Source organism: Eutrigla gurnardus (genome assembly GCF_963514095.1).
Source record: "Eutrigla gurnardus genome assembly, chromosome: 2".
In the NCBI taxonomy this organism is placed as follows: domain Eukaryota; kingdom Metazoa; phylum Chordata; class Actinopteri; order Perciformes; family Triglidae; genus Eutrigla; species Eutrigla gurnardus.
Window position 1 is genome coordinate 15,120,358 of NC_139916.1, and position 24,062 is coordinate 15,144,419.

Consider the following 24,062-nt stretch of genomic DNA (forward strand, 5'->3'; position numbering starts at 1 on the left):
CCTCTCTTGAAATATAAGTTTTGAGAGATCAAACAATACAAAGGTGTCCAGAATCATTTCTACTATTTAGTACTATTTTGTTACCGGTTTATTTAGACAAAAGTCTAAGGTCTAAATTAAAACCATTGCAGTTGAATGGCATTGTGTGGTCTGCATTCGGCTACTAATGCTCTCCATTTTTTTTTTTTTTTTTTTTTTTCTGAACAAATAAGGTATACGTTTAATTTAGTTGAACCACACGAGTCACAAATTTGCAGAAAATCCCATAACCACTTCTGATGTGAGAGCTGAACTTCCACATGGTGTCTCCAAAGTCAGAAATGTTAAAATCCTACAGTGGGGGAAATTAAGTTTCATAATCCAAATCCATTTTTTTACTGATCTTATCAAGGTTGATTTTAGAAAGGATGGACAGCAACAACAACAAAATTATTCATGATTATATTACAGATTATAATATCTAATATTGTTGTGATTTTGAGATTGTATAGTATTTATTTATATTGTTCCAACTCAGTTGGCCCTTGATATCAAGCTATCAGTAAAAATGCCACTGAAGACCAGCAAACAGACATTGTCATTTATTCTTGCAGAATAAATCCCTTCTTTAAAGTCAGCCTGCACTCTATGGGTGTAACAAGTGCATCGTTTGCAATTTGGAAAAACCCCAGTCAGAGGCTTGACGATGGCTGGTCAGATTGTTAGTGACATCTATGTCGTTGCCACAGCAACCCACGCATCTAGGTTGGTGATGTCTGGAAACACAAATCCTATCTGATTTGCCTGCAGTCTGAACAAGATCTTTTCCACCTTAGATTGCATCATTGCTGGTTAACTGGTGTGACATCAGTGTGCCTGCATATATACTCAACTATATAATAAAAAAAAAAATCACAAGCATATACGCTTTAGAATAATTTATTAGGATTTTAAAATTGAACTTATCAGAGAAATAAAACAAGGATAAAAGAAAAGCATTGTTGTAAAGCTTGGCAGGGGACAGCCCAAATCTTAAACTTTAACAGAGCTTGTGTAGAGCTACAAGCTCCGTTCAAAGCATTGGCCCTTTTCCTTACATCAACAAAACAAAACAAAAAGACATCATTAAAATCAATATACAAGGGGAACAAGATCTCAAAACAGAAAAATATAGTTTCTTTTTTTTTCTGAAAATAAGTCTTAATGCCGCAGAATTATCCACACGTCGTCTGCTATTACCAATAATAGTACTATTTTCATTTGTAAGGTAAAAAATAACTTATTGCTTTATTGTAAGTTAAAAAGTTACAGTGTTGGTGTCCAGCAGTAGTTTTATGTCGTGTCCCAGGCGGCCTGACAGAGGAACTACTGGCTGGATCAGGAAGTCTTCTGCTGTGCTGAACATCAAACAGGCTGCAGCAAGAAGGCTGAACAAACAGCCCGCTTGTTTTTGCAAAATGTTGAGTTTGTTCCAACTTCTGGACTTTTTTTCCCTGCCAGCCAGTGTCGTCTGTACTGAGGTCCTGTATCAGAGCCGACCGGGAGCGAGACCCTGTTCCATTTCTGGTTCCTTGCCCAAACCCCCTCTGTTCACCGCTGCACGGAGCAGCAACTGTGTACAAACAAGAATGTGTCGGTTCCAGAGGTGCACGAATGTATTAAACCTAAATATGAAGATGGGAAGGAGGCAGGGGGGAGAGGAGCAAACGAGCCTCAATGGAACAGGGTGATCTCCTTTTCTTTTCTTTTTTTTTTCAGTACCAAAAAAAATTGGCAATCGAAATGCTCCTTCGTTGCCAAAAGTAGTTCCATATTACACCTTGATGAATGCGCACAAACACTCACTCACACACACTCAGACGCAATCACATGCACCTTCAATAGCGATAAGAGGACAGAACATGTTTGTGATGGTTTTTTCTACAATTGCTTCTCTGAGAATGTCCTTCATTTGTTTTCACGGCGGAGAACACCGCATAAAAGAATTTTTTTTTTTTTAAAGAAAACAATAAAAACAAAAATAAAACATTAAGAAGTGAATCGCGCAAAAATATATATATAATATTTTCAACAAAGAGGAAGTCAAGTCAAATCCCGACCCCATGAACCCCTGATTTCTCCTCCTATGATGCTTCCTTAATCCGTCATCTTAATCTGAAGTAGTTGTCATGAAGATGCAAGCAATCTGGTTCATCGATGGTGGCGATATTATAAAGTCAAAGTTGCTTTTTCAAGAAGCAGAGCAAACAAAAAAAGTGATGAGTTTGTGACAAAACGGTTATTAAGATGAATGGATGTGCCAGACTAACTCCTGGAAGTATTTTTTCAACAGCTATCTTCATTGACAGCGCTTCACTAGAGTGTCTCTGGAGCTGACTGGCCAACAACGTACACATACTACCATATGCATACTGGTAAAAGTAGTGAGATGACCAAACATAGTAGTAGATGACAGCCAATGATATAGCTGTTAACCCTTTCCAAACCAACCAATGACATGCGAGCTGGTTCAGTAACCCCCCCCCCCACCCCCCCATCCAAACGTCTATGTACAATATCTTACAGGAAGACATAAAAACATTGCTTTAAAACCAATTACAGAATAAAATACCTTACAGATTATCATTATTATGTCAATATTAATAACAATATTACAAAGGTTTTGTTTTTAAAGACTACCAAAATATACATTTTAGGTTTGTTTGTTTTTTTCATGTTTGCGCGATGCTTGAGTTAAAAAGAGGACTTTGTTGGATTTTGTTCTTCCTTTGTTTAAAATGGTTTCAGACAAAGACCCATTTCGCACGGCTTTTTCTCTCAGTTCACATCAGTAACGGCCTTGAAGGATTTCATGATGAAACGACGTATCACATTGAAATGAAATAATAAGAATAAAAAAAACTTGAATAGTCCTCTGTGAAGTTTGTCGAAGATGCCAAACGTTTCCTCAGAGATTCTTTTTTTTTTTTTTTTTTTTTTTTTTTGCAGGTTTCTTTTCTCAGCTTCAAATGAAAATAATGGATAACAGGAGGGAGGGAGGGGATCTAGTTGTTACACTACATGAGGACAAAAGAGGAGAGATGGGGGACGTTACGTCGAAGTGAGATTAGTACAGCAAAACAGAGTTCAGGATTTTAAAAAGATATTCTGTCGGTGGGTGGAACCACAGGGAGCCAGGATAGCCCGGTACAGCCTGTGGCCGGCCAATCAGGTTGTGCCATCCAAAGTCAGCCAGCATTTTGATTGGCTCATCAGCAGAAGAGAGGCCCTCCCATCTTCAATGACCTGAGTGTTCTCAGTGGTAGCCATTAGTGAATGCAGTAGCAATCAGAGGCCCCTGGGGATACACGGACAAGAGTGGATACACTTTCTATTAGATTTGTGAATAATACGTGCACCCATGCATGCAGTGAAGTGTGTGCGTGCGTTGGTGGGGCGTATGACTTACCCCAAGACCGTGGCCAAACCCCGTGCTGGGGGCGGGGCTAGCAGCGCTGATGTAGCCGCTGACTCCTGAGTCCTGGTTGGCTGCAGCATACAGGTCAGCCATTGGTCCAGGGCTGCTGGTGCCCAGGAAACCAGCTGTGCGTGAAGGGGTGGAGCCTGAGAGACAGAGGAGACAAGTCAGGCTTCAACACTAGAGGGAATAGACACACATATACACACATACACATACACACGTACACACACATACACGTCTAAAAGTATTCTTTTATTTGTCCAAGTAGGACCTTGTACACACATTGTACCTAGGGCAAGTATACAAGTACACACATTTTTTTTAAATCTCAACATGATTCACACACACACACACACACATACACGTATACACACATACACGTACACACACAAACACACACACACACACACACACACGTCTAAAAATATTCTTTTATTTGTCCAAGTAGGGCCGTGTACACACATTGTACCTAAGGCAAGTATACAAGTACACACATTTTTTTTAAATCTCAGCATGATTCTCACACACACACACACACACACACACACATACACGTATACACACATACACGCACACACACACACACACACACACACACACATACCTCGAACTACTGCAGCTGCTGCGGCTGCTGCCATTGGTCCATATGCAGTCAAGGGAATGGCTGAGGGTGACAAGCAGACCAAAATATTGCATTGTCATTGTGGATCGCTCTCGCATCAAATCAAGACCCAATCTAGTGTCTGCAGAAACATCTGATTTAAATCCAGCTGGTGAAGGGGCAACATCCAACAACCAATTACACAAATCCTATAAAATGTTACTTTAGGCTATTTAAATAAGGAACAAAATAATGTCCATAAAAAAACAAGGACAACTCAAGTATGACGCAGAGCCACTAGATGGCAGTGTAAAACCAGAGCTGCTTGGAGATTCAGGGGTTGGATCCACAGTTAGATTTAGTCCAGAATTACGTTTTTTTTAAATGTTTTTTTTTTTTTACACAAAATTTAATTGAAATAGATTTTTCTCATTTAAATTGTAATTTACTGAATTTCAATTTACTTCAATTTAATCCACAGATTAACCTGATTTTAATTACATTTTAATTTCAATGTATTTGTTTGATTTGAAATACATCAAATACTTGATTTACTTTATGTTATTTAATAACTTTTCATTTAAATTTTGCTTAAATAAATTTTTTTATTTAACATTTATATAAAGTTCATATACCTTTTTATCCTACCTGTTCCCTTACAGTCCTTACAGTTAACCTCTAATTGCCCTCAGTTCAATCCCTGGATCCTCCAGTCCGCATGTCAACGCCTTGGGCAAGAGTGAATGTTGCATGTAGAGTACAGCTTATAAATATATGTACGTATAAATGCAGGTCCATTTACTATACGGTTCCTGGTTAATACGGCCGCAGTATTAAAAGACAGAAAGTTAACTGTAATTTTAAAGGATCATTTGTGGAATCACAACTCACACAGCAGCTGAAAAAACACTTGACTGGACTTTTTGCTCCAAAGGTTGTTGTAGTTGAGTAAAATTGTTCATTCTGCTAGTAAACAACCTGACTTTTCACGTCAGAGGCACAGTCCGTTTACATAACACTTTGACATAAGGGGAAATACACTTTTTCCCTTTCTTTTCGGTTTGATTTCACCTTCCTGTGCTAAATAGCTTCTTTTCTTTTAATCCTTTTGTTTTTTTGAGGAATGAGGAGCCACTGACCTGCCAGCTCAGGGGGGTGGGATGATGTCAGGAGGGGAGTCCTCTCTAAATGGAATTCTAGAAACAGAGAAGGTCAAGAGAGGGCGCTTTGTAAATACAGTCTCCATCCACCGACCCGACTACAAAGCCACGGCAGAACACTAACAAGCACAGATATAGTTAAACATCTACTGGGAGGACAGGCAGGAAGGTAGGAGAAAAGGAAAAGGAGGGGTCACAGCCGAATAAAGGGACATTACGTAAGCAGATCAAATAAACACAGAAGAATATAAGGAGAAACCATTGTGGACGTATGGAGATATTTTAGACAAGAAGGAGGAAATTGAAAAACATTATTGTCTCCCTGCCAGGAGACATAAAGAGTGCATGAAATGTTAGATGTATATGAATTTACCTGGGAATTGATAAGTGTAACCGGGGGCGATGCCAGAGTAACTGCGGCTGGTGTAAGTAGTAGTCTGGAAACCTGGGTAGCCTGTTAGAAATAGAAAATAATGATCTGTTTAGTTAGGTTCACTCAATCAAGACACATGACGACGTGAAGACAAACTTTATTCTTCTACGGGGGACGTATGATGATCAAAGCATCTACATTAGCAGTTTACATCGTCACCAATGAGGAAGTACGAACCAGACCGAATGAGTTAACATCTAACGACGATGCAGTAAAGTGGGAAATGTCCAGTAGAGGGAGCCAAACTACCACAAATGACACATGAAGCTGAGTTTGTTTTTCTCAATGAGGATGCTTTCAAACCATATTTCACTCCAGTGTGTAGCTCTATCGCCCTTCAGCCTGTGACCTCTAAATTTTTACAGCATAGATCGTGCTTTCATTTCCATGCAGACGAGTGCGTTAACATTTACGCCGAGATCAATAGCAACAGAAATTGAAGAGAAGCCAATTTTAGTTCAAGTAAACTGCTTTTTTTTTTGTACCGATTTCATGGGTAAAGGCAAGAAACATTACATGTGAGGTAGGACATCCATTACATGGCATGGATTCATTTTTGTATTTCCGCATAAACACAAAGAGCGTTTAACTGGTTCAGATCTATGTAGAGTATTTGTTCAAAACAGCTTTAAAACAGGCCTATATTTGAAAAAATATATATATATATATTTTTCCCAGCAGCAACCAAAGCAACCTTTTATTTTAAACAGTTAAATTCATTCATAATTGTGGAATAACATAAAGACGTATTTGGTAAAACTGCCCATTAATGTCAATGTTTATGTTATGTTAAGCTTCTGCTCTGAACCACAACATGGACTGCTTATAAATAAAACCTTTATGGAGACTTTGCTATGGGCGTATTTGATTGTGGATCTTACCCAGCATGCCGATGCCCAGCATGAAGGCGTCCATCCCATAGGGCATCACTCTGGAGCGGCCTCTGGCTGAACCTGTTGGCGTCATCACCTCCTTGGGCTGGGCTTTCTTACACTCCACCTGAGGCGTGGGATAACCGGTGATCGTTAATAAGTTCAGTAAAAAAAATACGGAGATAATGACCGAGCTACACAACAAGCTCTGGCAGAAAACTTCAAATCTCATATAAAATCCTTCCATCACTGAGATGTCACACATGTACTGGAGACTTATTCCTTACATGTCTCTTAGTTCTTAGATGAAAAATGAATATGTGTTGCTGACAAGCGTACCATTTTGTTGTTGATCTCGTGAAAGTGGATCTCACACACTTTCTCCACTACGTCCTCATTCTCGAAGGTGACGAAGCCGAACCCTGGAAGACACGCAGACACACTCTTACTCCCACACTTAAAAAGTTCCTTACGATGTGGAAGACAAAGTGTATATTTCCATGCAAACATTTGACCAGATTGAATACCCCAGAAAAAACGTTTGTGTGACTATAATAAAACCATTTCTAACACAAGGAGTTCAGCGCCGGGCCTTGTGTAGTTTACCCGTCAATCAAGTTGTGGGCATCGTGGATGAGCAGGGATGGGCGTGGTCCACTAGAGCCGAGGTTTACTGTCTTCAATCTACCAATCAACACACCCTATTTCTCTCGGGCCACCCTACTCCTGACCCTGTATCGTGACCCTCAGATAAATAAAGAGATAAATCAAACTTTTGTCTTTCCATTTCATATGGGGAAAAAACCTCTATCACGCTGTTTATTCTTTCATCTAAGAGGACATGGTTGTAGGTGTCCCCACTTAGTATGTCGACACATTAACATAACGTGTGTGTGTGTGTGTGTGTGTGTGTGTGTGTGTGTGTGTGTGTGTATCACTGCAGTGCATACCTCTGTGTCTGTTGGTTGTTTTGTCAAACATAAGCATGGCATCATCGACCTGTGAGAACAAAGCAAAGAATAGATGAGCTTCAACATATTAACCCACACACACACACACACACACAGTCACACACCCACGCACACACATCATTACACAGCATGGGGTGCCATTGTCCCTCTTTAGCATTGGAGTAAGAGGGGAAAACAGATGGAGAGGGTGGAGGGGAGCGAGGGAGGGGTGACAGGTGACAAAGGAGGAAGGAGAAAAAGAAAGAATGAGAGGGAGAAAAAGGAGGAGAGAGAGAGAGCGATTGGGGAAAGGAGGGAGCGGCAGGGTGGACGGCGTATAAAAATAAAATGAAACACAATCTATCAAGGTGAAAGAGAAGTGAATGTTTCCCGTTCGTGGCGTGCTGGAGGAAATTCTTTCCCATTCTTTGCTCTGCCCGTCTCTCTCCCGAGTTCTCACAAACTCTGTCCTGCTCTCTTTTTTTTCTCCTTTCATTCGTTCACCCTCGCTGTCTTTTTTCCCTCTCCACAAAGTTTGCTATTCCCATGGACACTCTGTAAAGAATTTCAATTAGAAGACCCCCCCCCCCCCCCACCCAGCTCCCTCGCAAACTAATTTCAATGAATAGAATGGAGAGAAAGGAGAAAAAGAGAGGGAGAGAAAGCATGTGACCAAAAAAACAAAACAAGAAATTGATGAATAATGGAATGATTAAAAAATAGCAGGTGAAGTTTTGGTGGAGGATAAATGAACATTGTGGATCAGAGAGTCTTTGTCAACACGCTCTCCTTTCATTCTCCTTCTCCCTCAACTTTCCTTTTTGCACTCACTCCACTGCCTATTCATATTCCTCCTCCTCCTCCTCCTCCGAGGGCCGGGATCGCTGTGGAAATGACCTTTGCTTTTTCTGTCCAAAGTATCGTAAAAACATTCACAAAAAAAAATCTGCAACACAGATCTTCCCACGTCACGCTGATACATGTGGAGCATGACTACGTGGCTATTTTCATTAGGGACGGCAAGCACTGAAACTCACACCAGTGTAACACGAGTGGCTGAAGCCTCTGGATGACCAGGTCATCTCATTTCTAACCTTTTACTTGAGACGTTGAACACATCATCAAAGTTGAGGGAACGAGATTTAAGATTTTTCCATGCCAAATGATGCATTATGAGGGGATCAGAGTCGCGCCTACAACCTCCGTGACCCTTTTAACTCTCACCATGTCAACATATAGCTTGGACACACACTCACACACTCACACACACACACACAGAGAGAGAGAGCGAGAGAGCACCCCCTCCTCTCTCTGTCCTTCATTCACTTTTTACCCGCCTCCCCTCCTCCTCTCCTCTCATGCCTTCCACCCTTCCGGTCGTCCAAACTCAATGACACAGCAGAGAGTCATGGAACAGGACAGTAAGTAGACAGCTGCAAGCCAACATGTTATCATAAGAGTAGAGTTACAAGCACAGCTAGCCCTCCTGCTAGCATTAGCCACAAATCTATTCTGGAAGGGGCGGCCGATGGTTAGCGCTGTCGGCCCGAGGATATGTCGAGCTGCGAAGCCGCATTTTTCTAAGCCAGATAAAAGATAATACGCTGTGCGTTAAGGCTAATGTGGTTCCCTTCCATTAGAACCCAATGGCACGCTGACTTGAGAAAATATCAGGTCACGTGTGTGGGCTTATGCTGTGGTCGCACATCGGCCTCCTTGCCCTTGCCAAAACCAATAAGAAGACGATCTCCGATGCCCAGGGTGCTGTAAGACAATCTGATTGGATAGCTCCGGGGGTCTGAGATTGGCTTAGAAGCAGATCAGTCGCTAACTAGTCAGTCAGCGTGCATGCGGGGAGCGAAGAAAAGTTAAGGTCATATTCTCATGAAGTCCCCGATGTTCTTGGATGCACCGAAAAGCGAGGGTCAGCCGTGATCCCGCGGTTCTCGGAGAGCGGCATTAAAAATATCCCGTTTTTAGTGAAGCGTGCAACTATTGTCTGAAGGACAAGCGTTTGCTGACAAGTTCATTACACTTTTCTGCAAGATTATGAAAGGTGGCATTCACATTTCCCCCCCCCTCTGTCTCCTCACATCTCCCTCTTTCATTCTCTCCTTTTTCTCTCTCTCCCTCCCTCCCTCCCTCCCTCTCTCCGGCCATCTCTCTCTAAACAGGCCAGCAGACAAAGTGTTCAGTCAAGCCTCCTAATCGCCAGCTCACATGGGTGAGTGGAGTCCCAACTTTTCCCGTCTGCCCTGTCCATGCTGCATTTTTCATTTCATCCACTCCTTCCTTTGCTCTATTCTCTCACTTGATTTCAGAAGACGGGTTCCAGCGGTCGTTTTTTTAATGGCACTTTCAGGAATGTGGTGCGGGATAAAAAACAAGCAAGAAATCAGGTATTTCCTTTGGGATTGACCAAAAATCCCCGATATGCTAATTATCAACAGACCGCATGCCGGATTCCCACTTTAAAACATATTTCTCTGATCCGGTCAAAAAGAAGGGAGACGTTATCACAATATTACAAGGCCTTCCATGATTCAGGCTTCATAGAAACATGGCTGCTCTAGTCTTATTGCCATGGGGACATTTAGCAACAGGAGCTCAGATTAGTCCAGTTAGGAAACCCCACATGAACACATGCCTGTGACTCCTCCGATTTGGTCCCAAACACCTGACATGTGGACTGAGCGTCCATTTCAGCCGGGTCTAATGAAGTTTGTGTAGGTGTGACCTCAGAAGTGCACTCCAAAAAAATAAACGACGGCTCGTATCAAAGGGTCGCTGAAAAATGCACAGTGCATTCTGTATTTTCCTTTTGCGAGGCGGTGCCACAGTATGAAAATAAACAGGACACCGCGTCCTACTCCAACCTAACCTGCACCTTGTAACCAGGCTCAGATAATAAACAAGAAATACCTCCCGCTCAGCAGGAATGCACTGTGGGATTGGCGCTATCCTTGATACAGCTTTGGTCTCACGTGTCCAAACAGTCCAAATATTCCCTCATCCTGCGGAGGGAGTGTTGTCTTAGATATGACTGTCTGTGATCACCGGGGAGAAGGGAATCAGAGCAGAGCTGCCATTTTAGAAAAACACAAGTGGAGGAACACGTGTCACAGCGTGCACCTTACGATGACTTAAAAAGTGTGTGTGATGGTCACACACGGCGTGTCCCACATCGACCCCGACACCAGAATTAGAAGATATTGTGTGAATTTCAACCAGCTACCTGAAATACCCCAAACATGAGTCAGAGGCCAATTGAGGAAAGAGAAACGCAGCCAGACACGAGGCAGAAGGCGGTTCGTGCTGTTAATTTCTTCCGATCCATTAGGCCGACATTCTGAAGCCATGTTCATTTTCAGACGCTTACACCGACAGCAGAACCACACACTTAATGTCCGGGACGGCTGGATCGCTGACCGCGAGTCTTACTGTCCGTACAAATGAACGTGAGCTACGACCGATGGCAGCTACGACCGATGCCGCCGTCACACTTTCATGCACGCGCTCACCCTTCTTTCCATTCATGCAAATGCACATTTCTTACACATTTTTTTTTTTTTTTCTTAAGAAAACAACGGAAAAAAAAATACCCCACTGGATTACAGTGGGACAATGGGCAAAAGCAGGTCACCACGGCAACAAGCTGAGAGGGCCCAGAGCAGGGTGTGTGTGTGGGATGGGAGGGGAGTTGGTGTCTGAGGTGGTGATTTTGGATGAGGGGCTGTTACAGGAGCAGCTGTTGCTTTTGATTAGTTAATAGAAGCGCCTGAAGTCTACACCGACAGTTCCAAACCCCCCAAAGTGGACTGAGATAGAAAAAGTAGCCCAACGTTGGACGATGGACACTCTGATACATTTAGGGCACATCAGATTTTTTTACCTTTTCATGGTGACTTTTTCCTCTTCACTATCTCAACATTCCTACTTTTCTCTGCCCTTCAACCTTTCTGAGCTCCCCTCCCTCTCTCTCTACGGGGGGTTGCTTCTTCCCTTTCAGTCCCCCCCACCATCTCCCTCTTCTCTTCCCCTCCTCTCGCTGCTTTTTCTTTTTCTTTTTTCTTTTTTCTTTTTTCTTTTTTCTTTTTTCTCCTTCCTCCCTCTCCCCGGCCACTCATCTGTCTCCACAGCATGTGTTTGCCTTTCACCAAATTTCATTCAAAGGAGCTGAGCAAGACAAATGAAGAACTCCAAAAAAACATTAAGATGTGATTGTAAGAGAGCAAAACCGCTTAACAAAAGAGAGAAACTAACAAACAACCTAATACTGTAGCCGGCAGGGCACATCATCAATGACTGAACAGGATTTGATTTCCTTTCTCTTAATTCTCAGTCCTCTCTTTCAGTCCTGTCTTTCCCATAATCTGTTTGTTTCTGAAATTAGGACCATTTTTTACACTTTTTCTGAGTCAACTCAAATGGAAAAGTGAAAAAGAGTTAACAAAAAGAGAGAGAAAGAGAGAGAAAACATGCTTTTCCAAAGCTGAGAGATGTCAAAGGGATAGGGTCACCAGATGAAAATAATCTATCAAAGGTGCACACTCCATTAGAGCAGTGATTCCCAGCCAGGACTACAGTGCTTGTACCCCAGGGGGGGACTTGTTCTGGGTACATGCGGAGTAGCTCAGCTCATTTGATAAAAACAGAGACTTTTTTTTTCACTGGACCACATATTGGGGTCACATGAACGCCCAAAGTTGCGACTTAGAGTGCGTTAAGACTTGAAACAAGTGAGTTCAGTGGGACACAAAAGGTTGGGAACCACTGCACTAGAACATCTGAGAGACATGATCACAGAGTTCAACAAATAGATCCCAGATTTGCTTACCTTTCCAAACTGGTCAAAGTAATGCTTCACATCTTCGATGGTGGTATTGACTGACAGTCCTCCGACAAAGATCTTCTTTGTCCTGGTCACCAGCTAGTAACACAGAAGAAGAAGATGGCATCGTTTACCACTAATCACATTAGGCGGGGGGGAGATGCTGCGGATAGAGAGACTTTGTGTTTGTTGGTGTTTATCTAATCTCGGAGGTTTCTGAAAGCTCTTCTGAGCGCTCCATCTAATTCACTTCAGGTGAAGGTCTGTTAGGTTTAGGACCTGGGGTTGAGCGTGTTTACAGGTAACTACTGTCTGTGTGGCTTTGCCTTTATGTTGTGCACCAGGAACAAAAATCTGTGTTTGGTTTGATTCGGCCGCCGATGGTCGGGGGTTGGGTGGGATCAGGCTACGGGGTCACGGTGTCAGGTTGGACAAGTGGATTGCTGCTCCACTTTGGTCACTTGCCAGACTCTTATCCCGGCCGACCAGGACTGAGTGATGAGCTGTGACACGTGACATCATCACTTCTCGTCCTTGCCGTTAACCCCTTCAGGGTGCACTCACCTTAGGCTGAGCCCGCCGGGGGAACGCCACCTTCGGGTCGATCTGTGGAGGAGAGACGAGTTGAGATGAGTTTTAAAGAGGTAAAAGTAAAAGGTCTGCTCTTGGAATGACGCACACATTTTCAAGACATGCTACTACCGATTTGATTGCAGCTTTGTTGATCGATGAACTGTGATCGTGACCAACCGCCACAGATATTATAACAGATATTTAGAGGATTCTATTAGAAATGAGCTGACATTCGCTTTGCTTTCTTATTGTTTGACACACAGACCTCGCTGTTGTACATGAAAATCATAATAATTATACATATTCTTTTATCTGACCTTATTAAAAACACAATGTGTAGAAAATTATTAAAAGCGTAACAAACTGGGCTTTCATGAATGTACCAAAAATGGAAATGCATTGTTAAGGAAGGAAATATTTCATATATGAATACATGTTTGAATAAATCTATATATTTTGTTGTTTAAGGCATAATGTAAATGGGGTTTCTAGGAACCCGAACAAATTTGCTCTGAAAAAACAAAAAACAAAATAAAACTAATATTCTTTCCTGTTTCTTCTGAGACTGCGAGGCAGACCTGTTCTCACCCAGAACACCCACCATAAATATGCCCCCCCCCCCCCCCCCCCCCCCAGCTTAGGTTTCTTCTGGGCAAAGACAGTCTCTCTCCACTCCGGACATGTTGTTCGGTAGCTGATCCCGCGCTTGTCTAAATGGAATTTGGCTCTGGGCATCAATGAATTATCACACTGTTAACTAACTTGAATTAGTTACAACACAGAGCCTAAAAGTCTGAACCCCCTTTGACGGGCCTGCGGGTCCAGAAATAGAATGTATGCTAATCTGGGAGTATGTATACTAGACCCTTGTTTATGCAAGCCCCCAAAAAAAAAAATCCAAACACACCGGCCAAACAAACAGGCTCATGGAACAAAATACACAGTGAGACGTGAATACGTGCATTCTTTAACTTGTGCGTTGAGACACACAACTAAATGCATCTCGGCCAAAGCAGGGCAATCCAAAATTAGCATTTAATATTCCGAATACATTTCAGATGGGTATTTTTTTTTCTTAAATCTCACAAATCCAGACAACCTCTGATTTTGGATTAGCCAGATTTGAGTGTATCCATATTACTCCCAAGTGGAATGTCTCAGGAGTGGTCAAGGTTACAGACAAAATTAGAAGCAAATGAGTTTTGAATGAGCTGGCCTTTAAAAATGCTAAATATGCAAAGCCTGGCCTGGCATTTTAAATTTGCGAGAAATCTCGTGTTTTTTTTTCTCACCCAAGCCAATGGCAGAGATGCTTTTAGGTCACAGGACCTTGTAGTGTATTATGGTCTTAGAGTTCCATCTTTGTTCTAATAATTGGATGTGTGACGCAAAAGCACTTATGTCTCACACAGCCGCTATCACAGGTATTGAATGGATATTGGCAACTAAAGGGGGGGCCTATCAAACGCCAGAAAGTACAATACACACAGTACAAGGGAGGATGTTCATTCAATATTGTAATAATCCTTTCATCTCTTTCCTGTGATGATTCCACGCCTCTGATGACAAATCTACAGACAAAAATATCCCACGAGGACCTTTAAGTAGCTCAGATTTAACGCCGCTTCGAGAGCGTGTCACTGTGTAACTAAGATGCAGCTGCAGCATCCTTGGGAGGGATTTCAGAAGGTCTTTGCACCTTGAAGTGGGTCACGAAGACAAGAGGAGTCATGTCACCTCCAGCTGGTCTGAGCTACAGAGACAAAGGTGTCAAGGACGCGCAAAGCCACCAGAGACTACCGGCGACAGCAGTGCAACAACAGAGTGTCCTCACAAATAATGGCAACGCAGCGTTTCTTGCAGGATCTGTGCTTAGTGGGCCAAATGTAACATAATAGATGTGTGGCTTCATACTCTGTGGTTATTAGCGATACAGTGACCTCACTACCTGCTTTTCATCAACACAATGAGAGCAAAAGACACAAATGGTGCAAGTGGCAAATGCCGATGTAGCCATTTTTTTAATATACTACAAGCCTCACAGCTCACAGTACAAGTGGCGATGCGCGTGTACGGCTGAAAATAACATTTTGTTTTCAGGCCAAGCATGTATTTTATGGCAAAAATACAATACGTGAAAAAATCTTTTAAATACATATTTTTCGAACAACACCTGCTCACTTTACAAAACAGTCCGGGTGTGTCGTGGAAATACGGGTGCTGAGAGGAGCCTTTTAACTGTTAGAGGACAGGTGTCAGCCTTAGGCCATTATGAGGCAGCGATACAGAAATGAGCTGATAAGGACAGCGGACTCTCAAGGTTGCAGTTGCGTACAGTGTATACAGTAAAATATTCCCCAAAAATATGCAGCCCAAAGCGCACAGACACAATTTAACAGGATGTGGTGATTTTGAAAAACGGTCTCTTCTCAGCGTGTCTTTGTGAGCTCCGCTTCTTCTTCAATACTGCTTGAGAAGCTGTTTTTTACTATTTCTTTGTGGAAATAATATCACAAAATTGTTACAGTATATTCTGATACGCTTTCGTAAAACTCAGTTGAGTGTTTTTTGGGGCTTTTCCAGTAAATGACAACAATCTTGTTGATGCAATGTAATCAGAGATATTAAAGATCCCATGCTACAAAAGAAAAGGTAGAAAAACAGCTGTATGTCTCGTGGTACATAACATCATATTACCCACCTATATTGCACATGTTGTCGAAACACCAATATTTCATAGCTTTGTTTTGCAGGAGCTCTTAAAAAACATCCTAAAGTAGAGGAGGTTACAAAAATAGACGTGGTTATGCCTAATACAATTTCTGCAGTAGTGCTACTACGACTACAGTCATGCCATGCTGTTAAAAAATCAGTCCACTTCAGTGAAATAACAGAATATATCTAACATGTAATTTCTACATCTGGCCGTACTCAGAGGGGGAAAAAAGCTATAATACAAGAAAACTAGAGCATCTATCAGACTGGTGGATTAGCCTCAAAGAAGACAGATAGGCCACAAAGCACAAGGTAAAAATGACTTAGCCAGGTCACCGTTTGCAACACTCAGACATAAGCTCTTCAGAGGCCTCACATTTGAGATGGAACAGTCCCAATCAACAGTGGTGGAAAACGTAACTGCTTGTGAATGATGTTTAAAAAAGTTGCAAGAAAGAGTTATGACTGAGCGTTTCACCAAATGGCCTGACTAGCAACCCCCGCTTCGTGACACCCAAACCCCAGCTCCATCTAAAGTAGCATCGTGGCGGCAGAGGCTACCATATGATTTTAGTGGTTTAGCTTTAAGAGACTAGACTAATCTACGACCAATAGTCACCTCACGTGGCCCAGCGCGTCCACCAGTGTTACAAACTGGAAAACAAAAATAATAAAATAATAGGACGTCAAATCAAACAGATTGATAGGCAAAGGGAGAGAGAGAGAGAGAGAGTGTGTGTGAAAATGAGAAAGCACAGGGAGAAAGGAGAAGGCATTCATTTGAAAAACAGAGTCAACCCATGAGAAAGTGGGCCTGTCCAGTGTGGCGGTGCAGCAGAGCTGTCCCAGCAGGCAGCCCCTCTGATTTCATTAATTAACAGGACAAAGAGTACAAAACAGATGGGCCCGTAGAGGAACTGGGGCTCCCGTGCTACCCCCACAGGCACACACGCACTCAGCAGCACCCACAAACATATAACACATGTATAAGAAAAAAAGACACGTACATGCAATTAAACAGGCAAGAATACACACACACACACACATACACGCTCGTCCACAACAAGTGTATTGCCATCGCACATATAGACGTTTAAGCTGTGACACATCGGCCCACCTGCCAACACATTCTTGCAACAAAATGGCAAACACCCACACTGATAAAATGGCACCACAAGCTGCCCCATTATGGCAAAAAAAAAAAAAGAATCAATATAAGCTAAACAAAAAGCTATAAACACAAGAGAAGACAAAAGCAGTTGGCTTGTCAATGCACGCATGCAGAGCGAGAGAGAGACTTGGTTTGGGCTCGGGCCAGCAGGGTCAATCTGCACTGCTGAACAATGGCACGGTAATTAGTTAACGAAGCTCACTAATGAGGAGCCCCCACCCCCACCCCGACACAAACTCAGCCCTGCCCCTGTAACCCTGTTAGGGTGGTGGTGGTGGTGGTGGTGGTAACGGGGGTGGGCCTGTGTCCATGCAGCATGGAGAGAGAAGCCTGGATCCACCTTCAGAGCAGGTCCAGACTTTATCCCCGGATCTGAGGCCACGCATGGACCTCGGAAGACCAATCCAGTTTGTTTCCTTCAATCGGATTAGTTGCTTTTCAGATCTATACTAATTACAGCACGGGAGCTGGGCTCCCTCTATCCGCTCCTCCAACCTTCTCCATCCCCCATCTCCAGTTCTGTCCACGTCAGCATTAACCGTTAATCTCCAGCCAGGATCGAGGAGCCGGCGCTAGCGTCTAAACTCTCCACTAACCAGGTGTTAGACCAGTAGCCACGGCAGACTGGTGGACGAATGAGGTCATATAGCTGATGTTCCACCAGCGCACCTTCACAGACAGTGATGCAAGTCACAATAAAACCGAGTATAATATTTCAAAAAGGACAGTGATGTTTACTTGGTCAAACAAAAATAAAACGAAAGTAAAGGATCTTCTGTGTTTCTTGTTTTTGCCATTCCCTTCAATGAAAATATGTTTTTCTTTCAAGTAACGTTATTTTTGGACAGTGACTTTAAAAAAAATAACAATACACATTACTATATTACACGCATCATCAAGTGCACAATGATCACGGCCAAAGAATTACGTTTATTCGTCTTAAGAACTAAAAAGTGCACGAAATCCCATCTGCCTGGATCTGAGAGATTATCTGTTTTCGTTCTTTTCTTGTTCCCGAGGAAACAAATACCAGTTGTGTCCTTCTTCTCTGTCCGGAGAAAATACGACAGCACACCACTGCCCTGAGGCCGGGCTCTGCCCCGACAGGAAATCTAACCTCCAACCAAAACAACAACCTCACTCTAAAAACAATAGACAACCTCCCATTTGTTCCATTTAAATGGGTAGGCCCACAGGTACGGACAGAGAGAATACATTTTTGCCGCTTTTCTTTTCTAAGGTCGGATCAAACCACGCCGGATGTAACGGGACTGTAAATGTTTAATACCACTTAACCATAGCACGAACCTTGCACCAGGTGATGTGGTTTACTTTTCGCCTGTGTGTCAGCCTGTTGCTGTGTTCCATCCCCTTTCATTCACTTCCCTCGTCTCTCCCCTACCTGCTTCAGGCCTTCAAGAGTGTTTTCTCACAAACCAAAAGGCTCAGCATAAAAAGAAAAAGAAGAAAAAAAATCAGAGCACTGAATATTCTTCCTCATTCCAGGGAGGAATGTCTTCCTCACATCTCCTGCTGATCAAACAATAGTTTATCCTCACCATGGAGAGAGGGGAGGGGCACACGAGGGCCCAGGTGTGAGGGAGACACAAGGTGCACAGAAATAAATAAATATGGAAAATAATTAAAGCCGGGACAGGTGTTGGAACCGTTACAGAGGTTGACACTGATCCCCATAAAGCTACGCGTGTTATTAAAAATATTCTCTCCAACAACACAGAACCTGACCCACGGTTGACTCTAAGCCTCGACTAAAAAACACTCTCCAAAGGTGATTTCTTTTCCTCCGCAATTATTCATAAGCAGAAGAAAAACTGTGTTGAGCTGTTGACGAATGAGCCGTTCAGTCATCCATGATATTTCATGAATTAAGAAACCATTTCTATATTTTTCTTTAACAATGCAGCTCTTGCAATTTGCTAAAACATGATAAATAAAGGCTGGGCTCTTATTTCCAAAATGGCAACCCTGACCCTGTTTAAAACGCCCAGTTGGATAAATGTGACCACGGTGTGCTTCCCCCGCAGACTGCTGCCACGACAACCTGAGCAACCAAAGCTGCATTCGAGTGGTTAACATTATTATTGTTTAGCTGTAGCTGTGTTTTGGTTTATAATAGGGCAACTCCTAACCCCACCAGTGGCCTGCCAACCAGTGTTCACATAACACACACACACACACACACACAGGGTCTGGCTCTCAAACACTACCTAGGTTTAATATGTAATATGACTCACTGAGTAACACTTTACAGTTGCTTACACCTTACTTCCAAGCTAAGTGAAAAATGTGACACATTACCAGCGGCAACAATAATTTTTGTGAAAAACCTCACAGCAGCTGACAGATCCAAATGTGCAATTAAATTAACATTTTTGAAAAACTAAAATTTCAGAGTTAATATCCTAATCGTACATACGAGCTTGGAATAAAGGTCGTGACAACATTATCTGTGTGTGTGTGTGAGCTCTGCTACCCAACCGAGCCGAGTGTCTAAAGTTAATGCAAAATAGCTGAGAAGTTGTTATGGCGACATAAATCCCATCAGGCTGTGCAGTTACAGCACTGTCTCCTGTGGCTGGCGTCACCCCCGGCAACAGGCTTGCTCCAACAACTAACCAACTCTACCTTTCTCCACCCCTGGGCTCTGCTGCCTTTCTGTGCCACCGCGTTTCACTCTCAAATGATCCTATTGTGTGTGTGTGTGTGTGTGTGTCTGTGTGTGTGTGTACATGTGGTTAGGAGAGGCCACACACTGACACACCCAGTCCCCATGCCTACAACTAATCTACATGACCAAGACAGTCAAATTCACACCTTCACACATATTTAAATCAGAGTCAGCAGCTCTGACATGTAGCTATGTCAGCGTCCTCTACATTACGTAGCTAAATACAAGCTCACTGTGTGCTCTGTGACCTCTAAGCTGGTGACCGGTTTGTCCCATTTCCCCACATTTGAATCTCCGTGTGGCAGAAACGTAGGAGGGGAAATCACTGAGGGCCCTCTGATCGTAGCCGCTCAAACAAACATCGGCGTCTAATTCAATAGTTAAATTCAACTAAGACTCATTGGGACCGCACAGACTTCCACCCGTTGCTACCACAACTGTTTCCTTTCCTCAACGTTGTTTTTTACTCTGAGAGTTGCCACTAGAAAACTGGTGCTGATATTTTCTATGAGAAAAAAGAAGAAGAAGAAGAAAAAAAACTTGTGAGCTCTCTGCATAAACCCTGTGAGGGTTTAGCAGGGGCTCCTACCCCATTCAGGTCCCCAGGTAACCATGGCAATGAAGACCAAGAAAGAACGCTTTCATGTTGGCGCCCTGAACCAGGATTTGTAGGGGGAAATGAGCAGAGAGGGGAGGAGGAGGAGGGGGGGCTGCTCCAAAACGCACTCCTCAACTTTACAAGCCACACGGAGGGAGGCAAAATGCACCGAGGGAGGGGGAAAAACACTACACGCAATTGGGAAAAGTTACCCAAGACAATTATCTGGCAGCATCCAGCTCTTCAGAAAAGGGAGAACTCACCGTTTTGGAATCCAACTCGTGTCTGTTTTGCGCCAAAACCTTCTCCACGCCGGCTTGTTCTGCGTATGTTACAAACCCAAACCCCCTGCGTAGGAGAGACAGAGAAAAAAAACACAAAAAACAAATGCAACTCTCAGAAGTCAGAAAGCAAACTCACAGCAGCTTTAGACAATCTGATGGAAAAGCGTGTAAGAAGTAGATCATGAGGCATCCAGTGATAGGACGGCGGAGCGCACACGCCTCCTTCTTACCTCGACCGCTTGGTAACGGGATCCCGCATCACCATACACTCCTTCACCTCGCCAAATTTACAGAAGTACTCCTTCAAGCCCTCTGCGAAGACAAGCAAGGCGACATTGTTAAAAAACAATCCATAAATGTGATCAGAATTTATTTCTTTTTTCTCTCCTACAGCACCCCGGTGAGGTGGCTGGAAAGAGACAATGGGGGTCGGGCGGACCACGTTGTGTTTGTGTCCCTCCAGCCCCTCAGAGACTGTTACGCGGGGCTATCTGGCCATTCAGCACAATCGCCCATTAGGCCCCGCGGACCACAAACAAAGCTGCACTCCGCCGTTTTAGACGCAGCGGGGTAAATAATAACACCGGCGCAAACAACAATAAACACAATCCGCGCGTTCACCCTGCGCTCGTTTTTTTCTGGGTCTCTTAAAACCAAATGAATGGGATTCAGCGGAGTGCAACGATGGGGGGGGGGGGGGGGGGGGGGGCAACAACGCGCGCGCGTCGTCGGGGGCATTTTTACGAGCCGAACTTCTGCGTTAACGCATAATAAGCGATCACTATAAATGCCCCCTTCTATTTATAACAACGTAACAAGCGCGCGGAGGGGGGAAAGGCGGACAGGGGTCGTCGTGTGTGCATGCATTTCCAGCGTTAATCTCCCCCCGCGTCTCTGCGAGTCTAAATCCTAAGAGCTGATCCTTATTGAATAGGAGGCTTTGATTTTTAACTATGTGCAGTATTTTTTTCCTTTTTCTCCTTCAACTTCGAGCAGCCCTCGGGGGTAACATGGAGGGCGAATGCGTGCACAGGAGAGGAAACAGGAGTAAACAAGAGGCTTTCATTCAGTACTTGTTAAAGTAGCGTGCGGGACAGCTCACCTTGTGTCGTCTGCCAACTCAGACCCCCGATGAACATTTTGCTGAATGAGAGAAATACAAGCCGTTAAGTCACACAGGATAACACGTCGTCTTGCGAGCACAACACACATTCAAACGGAGGAGGAGGAGGGGGGGATAATGTGCAATATAGCATCAATAAAGTAAGAAGAGAAAAAAAAAAGCATCGGCCATGTTGCGAAGTCACCGATCGGCCAGTCGGGCCGTTATAATCCCCTAGAGGAGGGAGAGAGGAGAGAGAGGGGGGGAAAGGAGAGGATTTTCCAGATGATGGGGGAGAAGTTGCAATGTGGCCTTCTGGAGGAAAAAGCGAGATAAATAAACAAACGAGGGAGGAAGGAGGAGGGAAAGAGGCGGAAAGCAGCGGTGCGTCTGTGTCTCCTTCGCTGAGTGGATCCATCCCACACATACACACACACACACACACACACACACACACACACGCAACGTGCTTGTCTTTTGTCTCGGCGCGGCTCTGCTCCCGCACTGAACTCAACTAAAGTCCAAGGTGAACTCGAATCGGGGCCGAGAGGCGAGCAGAAGGCATGGCGGGGCGCGCTGAGGCCGTTACCAGGGGTCGTGGGGGGAGTTGTCCGTGCCGGAGGACAGGCTGCTCTGGCTCCCTTCCGTATCCATTCCGCTCTCCGCTGGTATATTCCCGCACTGTGAGGCGAGGAGAGGCAGTGAAGCTCCACTGCTGCTGCTGCTCCAGACTCAGGGGCGGGCGGCCGAGAGAGGAGGAGGAGGGGGGGGGGCTAAAAGGAGGAGGGGTGAGCGAGGAAACACACACACACACACGCATACACGCTCAGAGATAAGCTCCGCCTCTACCTCGCTTTCCCGTAGCCTACCCTAGCCTCGGACCCCCCCTCCCTCCCCCTCGTGCACGTTGCCTGCCATTATTCATGCTGCCAGTGGCGCTCGCGCCAGAGTGTTTCCCCGCCGTTCTCGTCGTCATTGGTCGGTCACAGCAGCGTGGCCCGTCAACGCGCCTCCACTGTTTGGAGATCTCCAGCAGCTTTTCTCTATTGTAACATAAATACGAGATAAAATCATATTTTTTCGAGTTAGAAGACACATACAATAATACAGGCGAGCATTTAATGTAATCATCCGTCCAATAGGGTTGTATTATTGACTAATTTCCTTGTCAATCATTAGTAGTTGATCCACATTAGCAGATTTGCTGTTGTTGTTTTATATTTTCTGATGGAGAGTGATGATTCTGACGGTGCCAGGTTAGGTCTAAGGCATCTGCAGTGGTCTTGTTGATGAGGTGGGGGCTACTAGCTGACTGGGTATGGGCAAATCACACGGTGAGGAAGTGAGTGCTACTCTGATTTATTCCAATGGCTTTTTGGCTGATAAGTGGGTATATTTTAAACTGCCAGATAAATACAACCCTGGGCATCTTTGGTGTATTTCCTTTGCAGTCAGACACTAACATAAAACAGGATAGGGACACAAAGTCATTCTTGTAGTTTTAGACTGCATGGAGGTCAACAAGGTCCTGTTTTATGTTATGTAATATGTGTTGTGTTATGTTATCAGAGATGCGTAATATGTTATGTGGTGTAATGTGATGAGTTCTTATATGATGTGATGCAATCGTATAGGATCTTGTACATGATATCGTTTTATATAATGCAATGTGTGTTGTCATTAAATATCATCTCCATATTATGTGACCCTACCCTATGCGATGTGATGTGATACGATGTGATTATACATGATAATATGATTCTATATGATGTAATATGATGTAATGTAATGTAGAAATCACAGAGGGTATATGATATAATTTTATATGATGTGATGTGATCCTATGATGTAATCTTATATGATTAATATGGTTCATGATGTAACGTGATCGTATATGATGAAATGGGATCTGATACTATTATGTGATTGTATATGATGAAATGGGATTATGATCCTATAATGTGATGTGATCCAATATGATGTAATGTGATGTGATCTTATATGATGTAATGTGATGTGATCCAATATGATGTAATGTGATGTGATCTTATATGATGTAATGTGATGTGATCTTATATGATGTAATGTGATGTGATCCTATATGATGTGATCTTAAATGATGTAATGTGATGTGATCTTATATGATGTAATGTGATGTGATCCTATATGATGTGATCTTAAATGATGTAATGTGATGTGATCAAATATGATGAAATGTGATGTGATCAATATGATGTAATGTGATGTGATCAAATATGATGAAATGTGATGTGATCAATATGATGTAATGTGAAGTGATCCTATATGATGTAATGTGATGTGATCCTATATGATGTAATGTTATGTGATCTTATATGATGTGATCCATGGTGTAGTGTGATGTGATCCTATATGGCGTGATCTTATATCATGTAATGTGATGTTGTCCTATGTTGGATATTATATATGATCATGTTTTAAGTGATATAGTGAGTCATGATGCCATATGTGACCTTTATACAGTATAATGTCATGTTAATGTGGTTATATGATGTAATGTGATGTAATCTTGTATAAGGTAATGTTATCTAATATGTAATGTGATGTGATCTTATATAATTTAATAATATCTAATATGTAATGTGATGTGATTATGTGACTATAG

General features: G+C 43.2%; 1 protein-coding gene across 2 annotated transcripts; it reads right to left on the reverse strand.

The window, feature by feature from the left end:
- Nucleotides 1-904: 904 nt before the first annotated feature.
- LOC311026253 (RNA-binding protein Musashi homolog 1-like) lies at nt 905-22,171 on the reverse strand. Of its 2 annotated transcripts, none has more exons than XM_084029666.1 (14): nt 22,008-22,171; nt 21,419-21,459; nt 20,547-20,628; nt 20,296-20,380; nt 12,851-12,892; nt 12,293-12,385; nt 7,456-7,504; nt 6,845-6,927; nt 6,515-6,632; nt 5,574-5,654; nt 5,180-5,236; nt 4,044-4,103; nt 3,428-3,582; nt 905-3,316 (listed from the first exon to the last, which is right to left on the reverse strand). In XM_084029666.1, the coding sequence occupies exons 1-14, from the start codon at nt 22,070-22,072 to the stop codon at nt 3,275-3,277; spliced, it is 1,053 nt and encodes a 350-aa protein (XP_083885792.1). In that variant the 5' UTR covers nt 22,073-22,171; the 3' UTR covers nt 905-3,274. The 2 variants fall into 2 exon arrangements, with proteins under 2 accessions (XP_083885792.1, XP_083885791.1); XM_084029665.1 differs by having other exon boundaries at nt 905-3,349.
- Between the last annotated feature and the right edge of the window lie 1,891 nt (nt 22,172-24,062).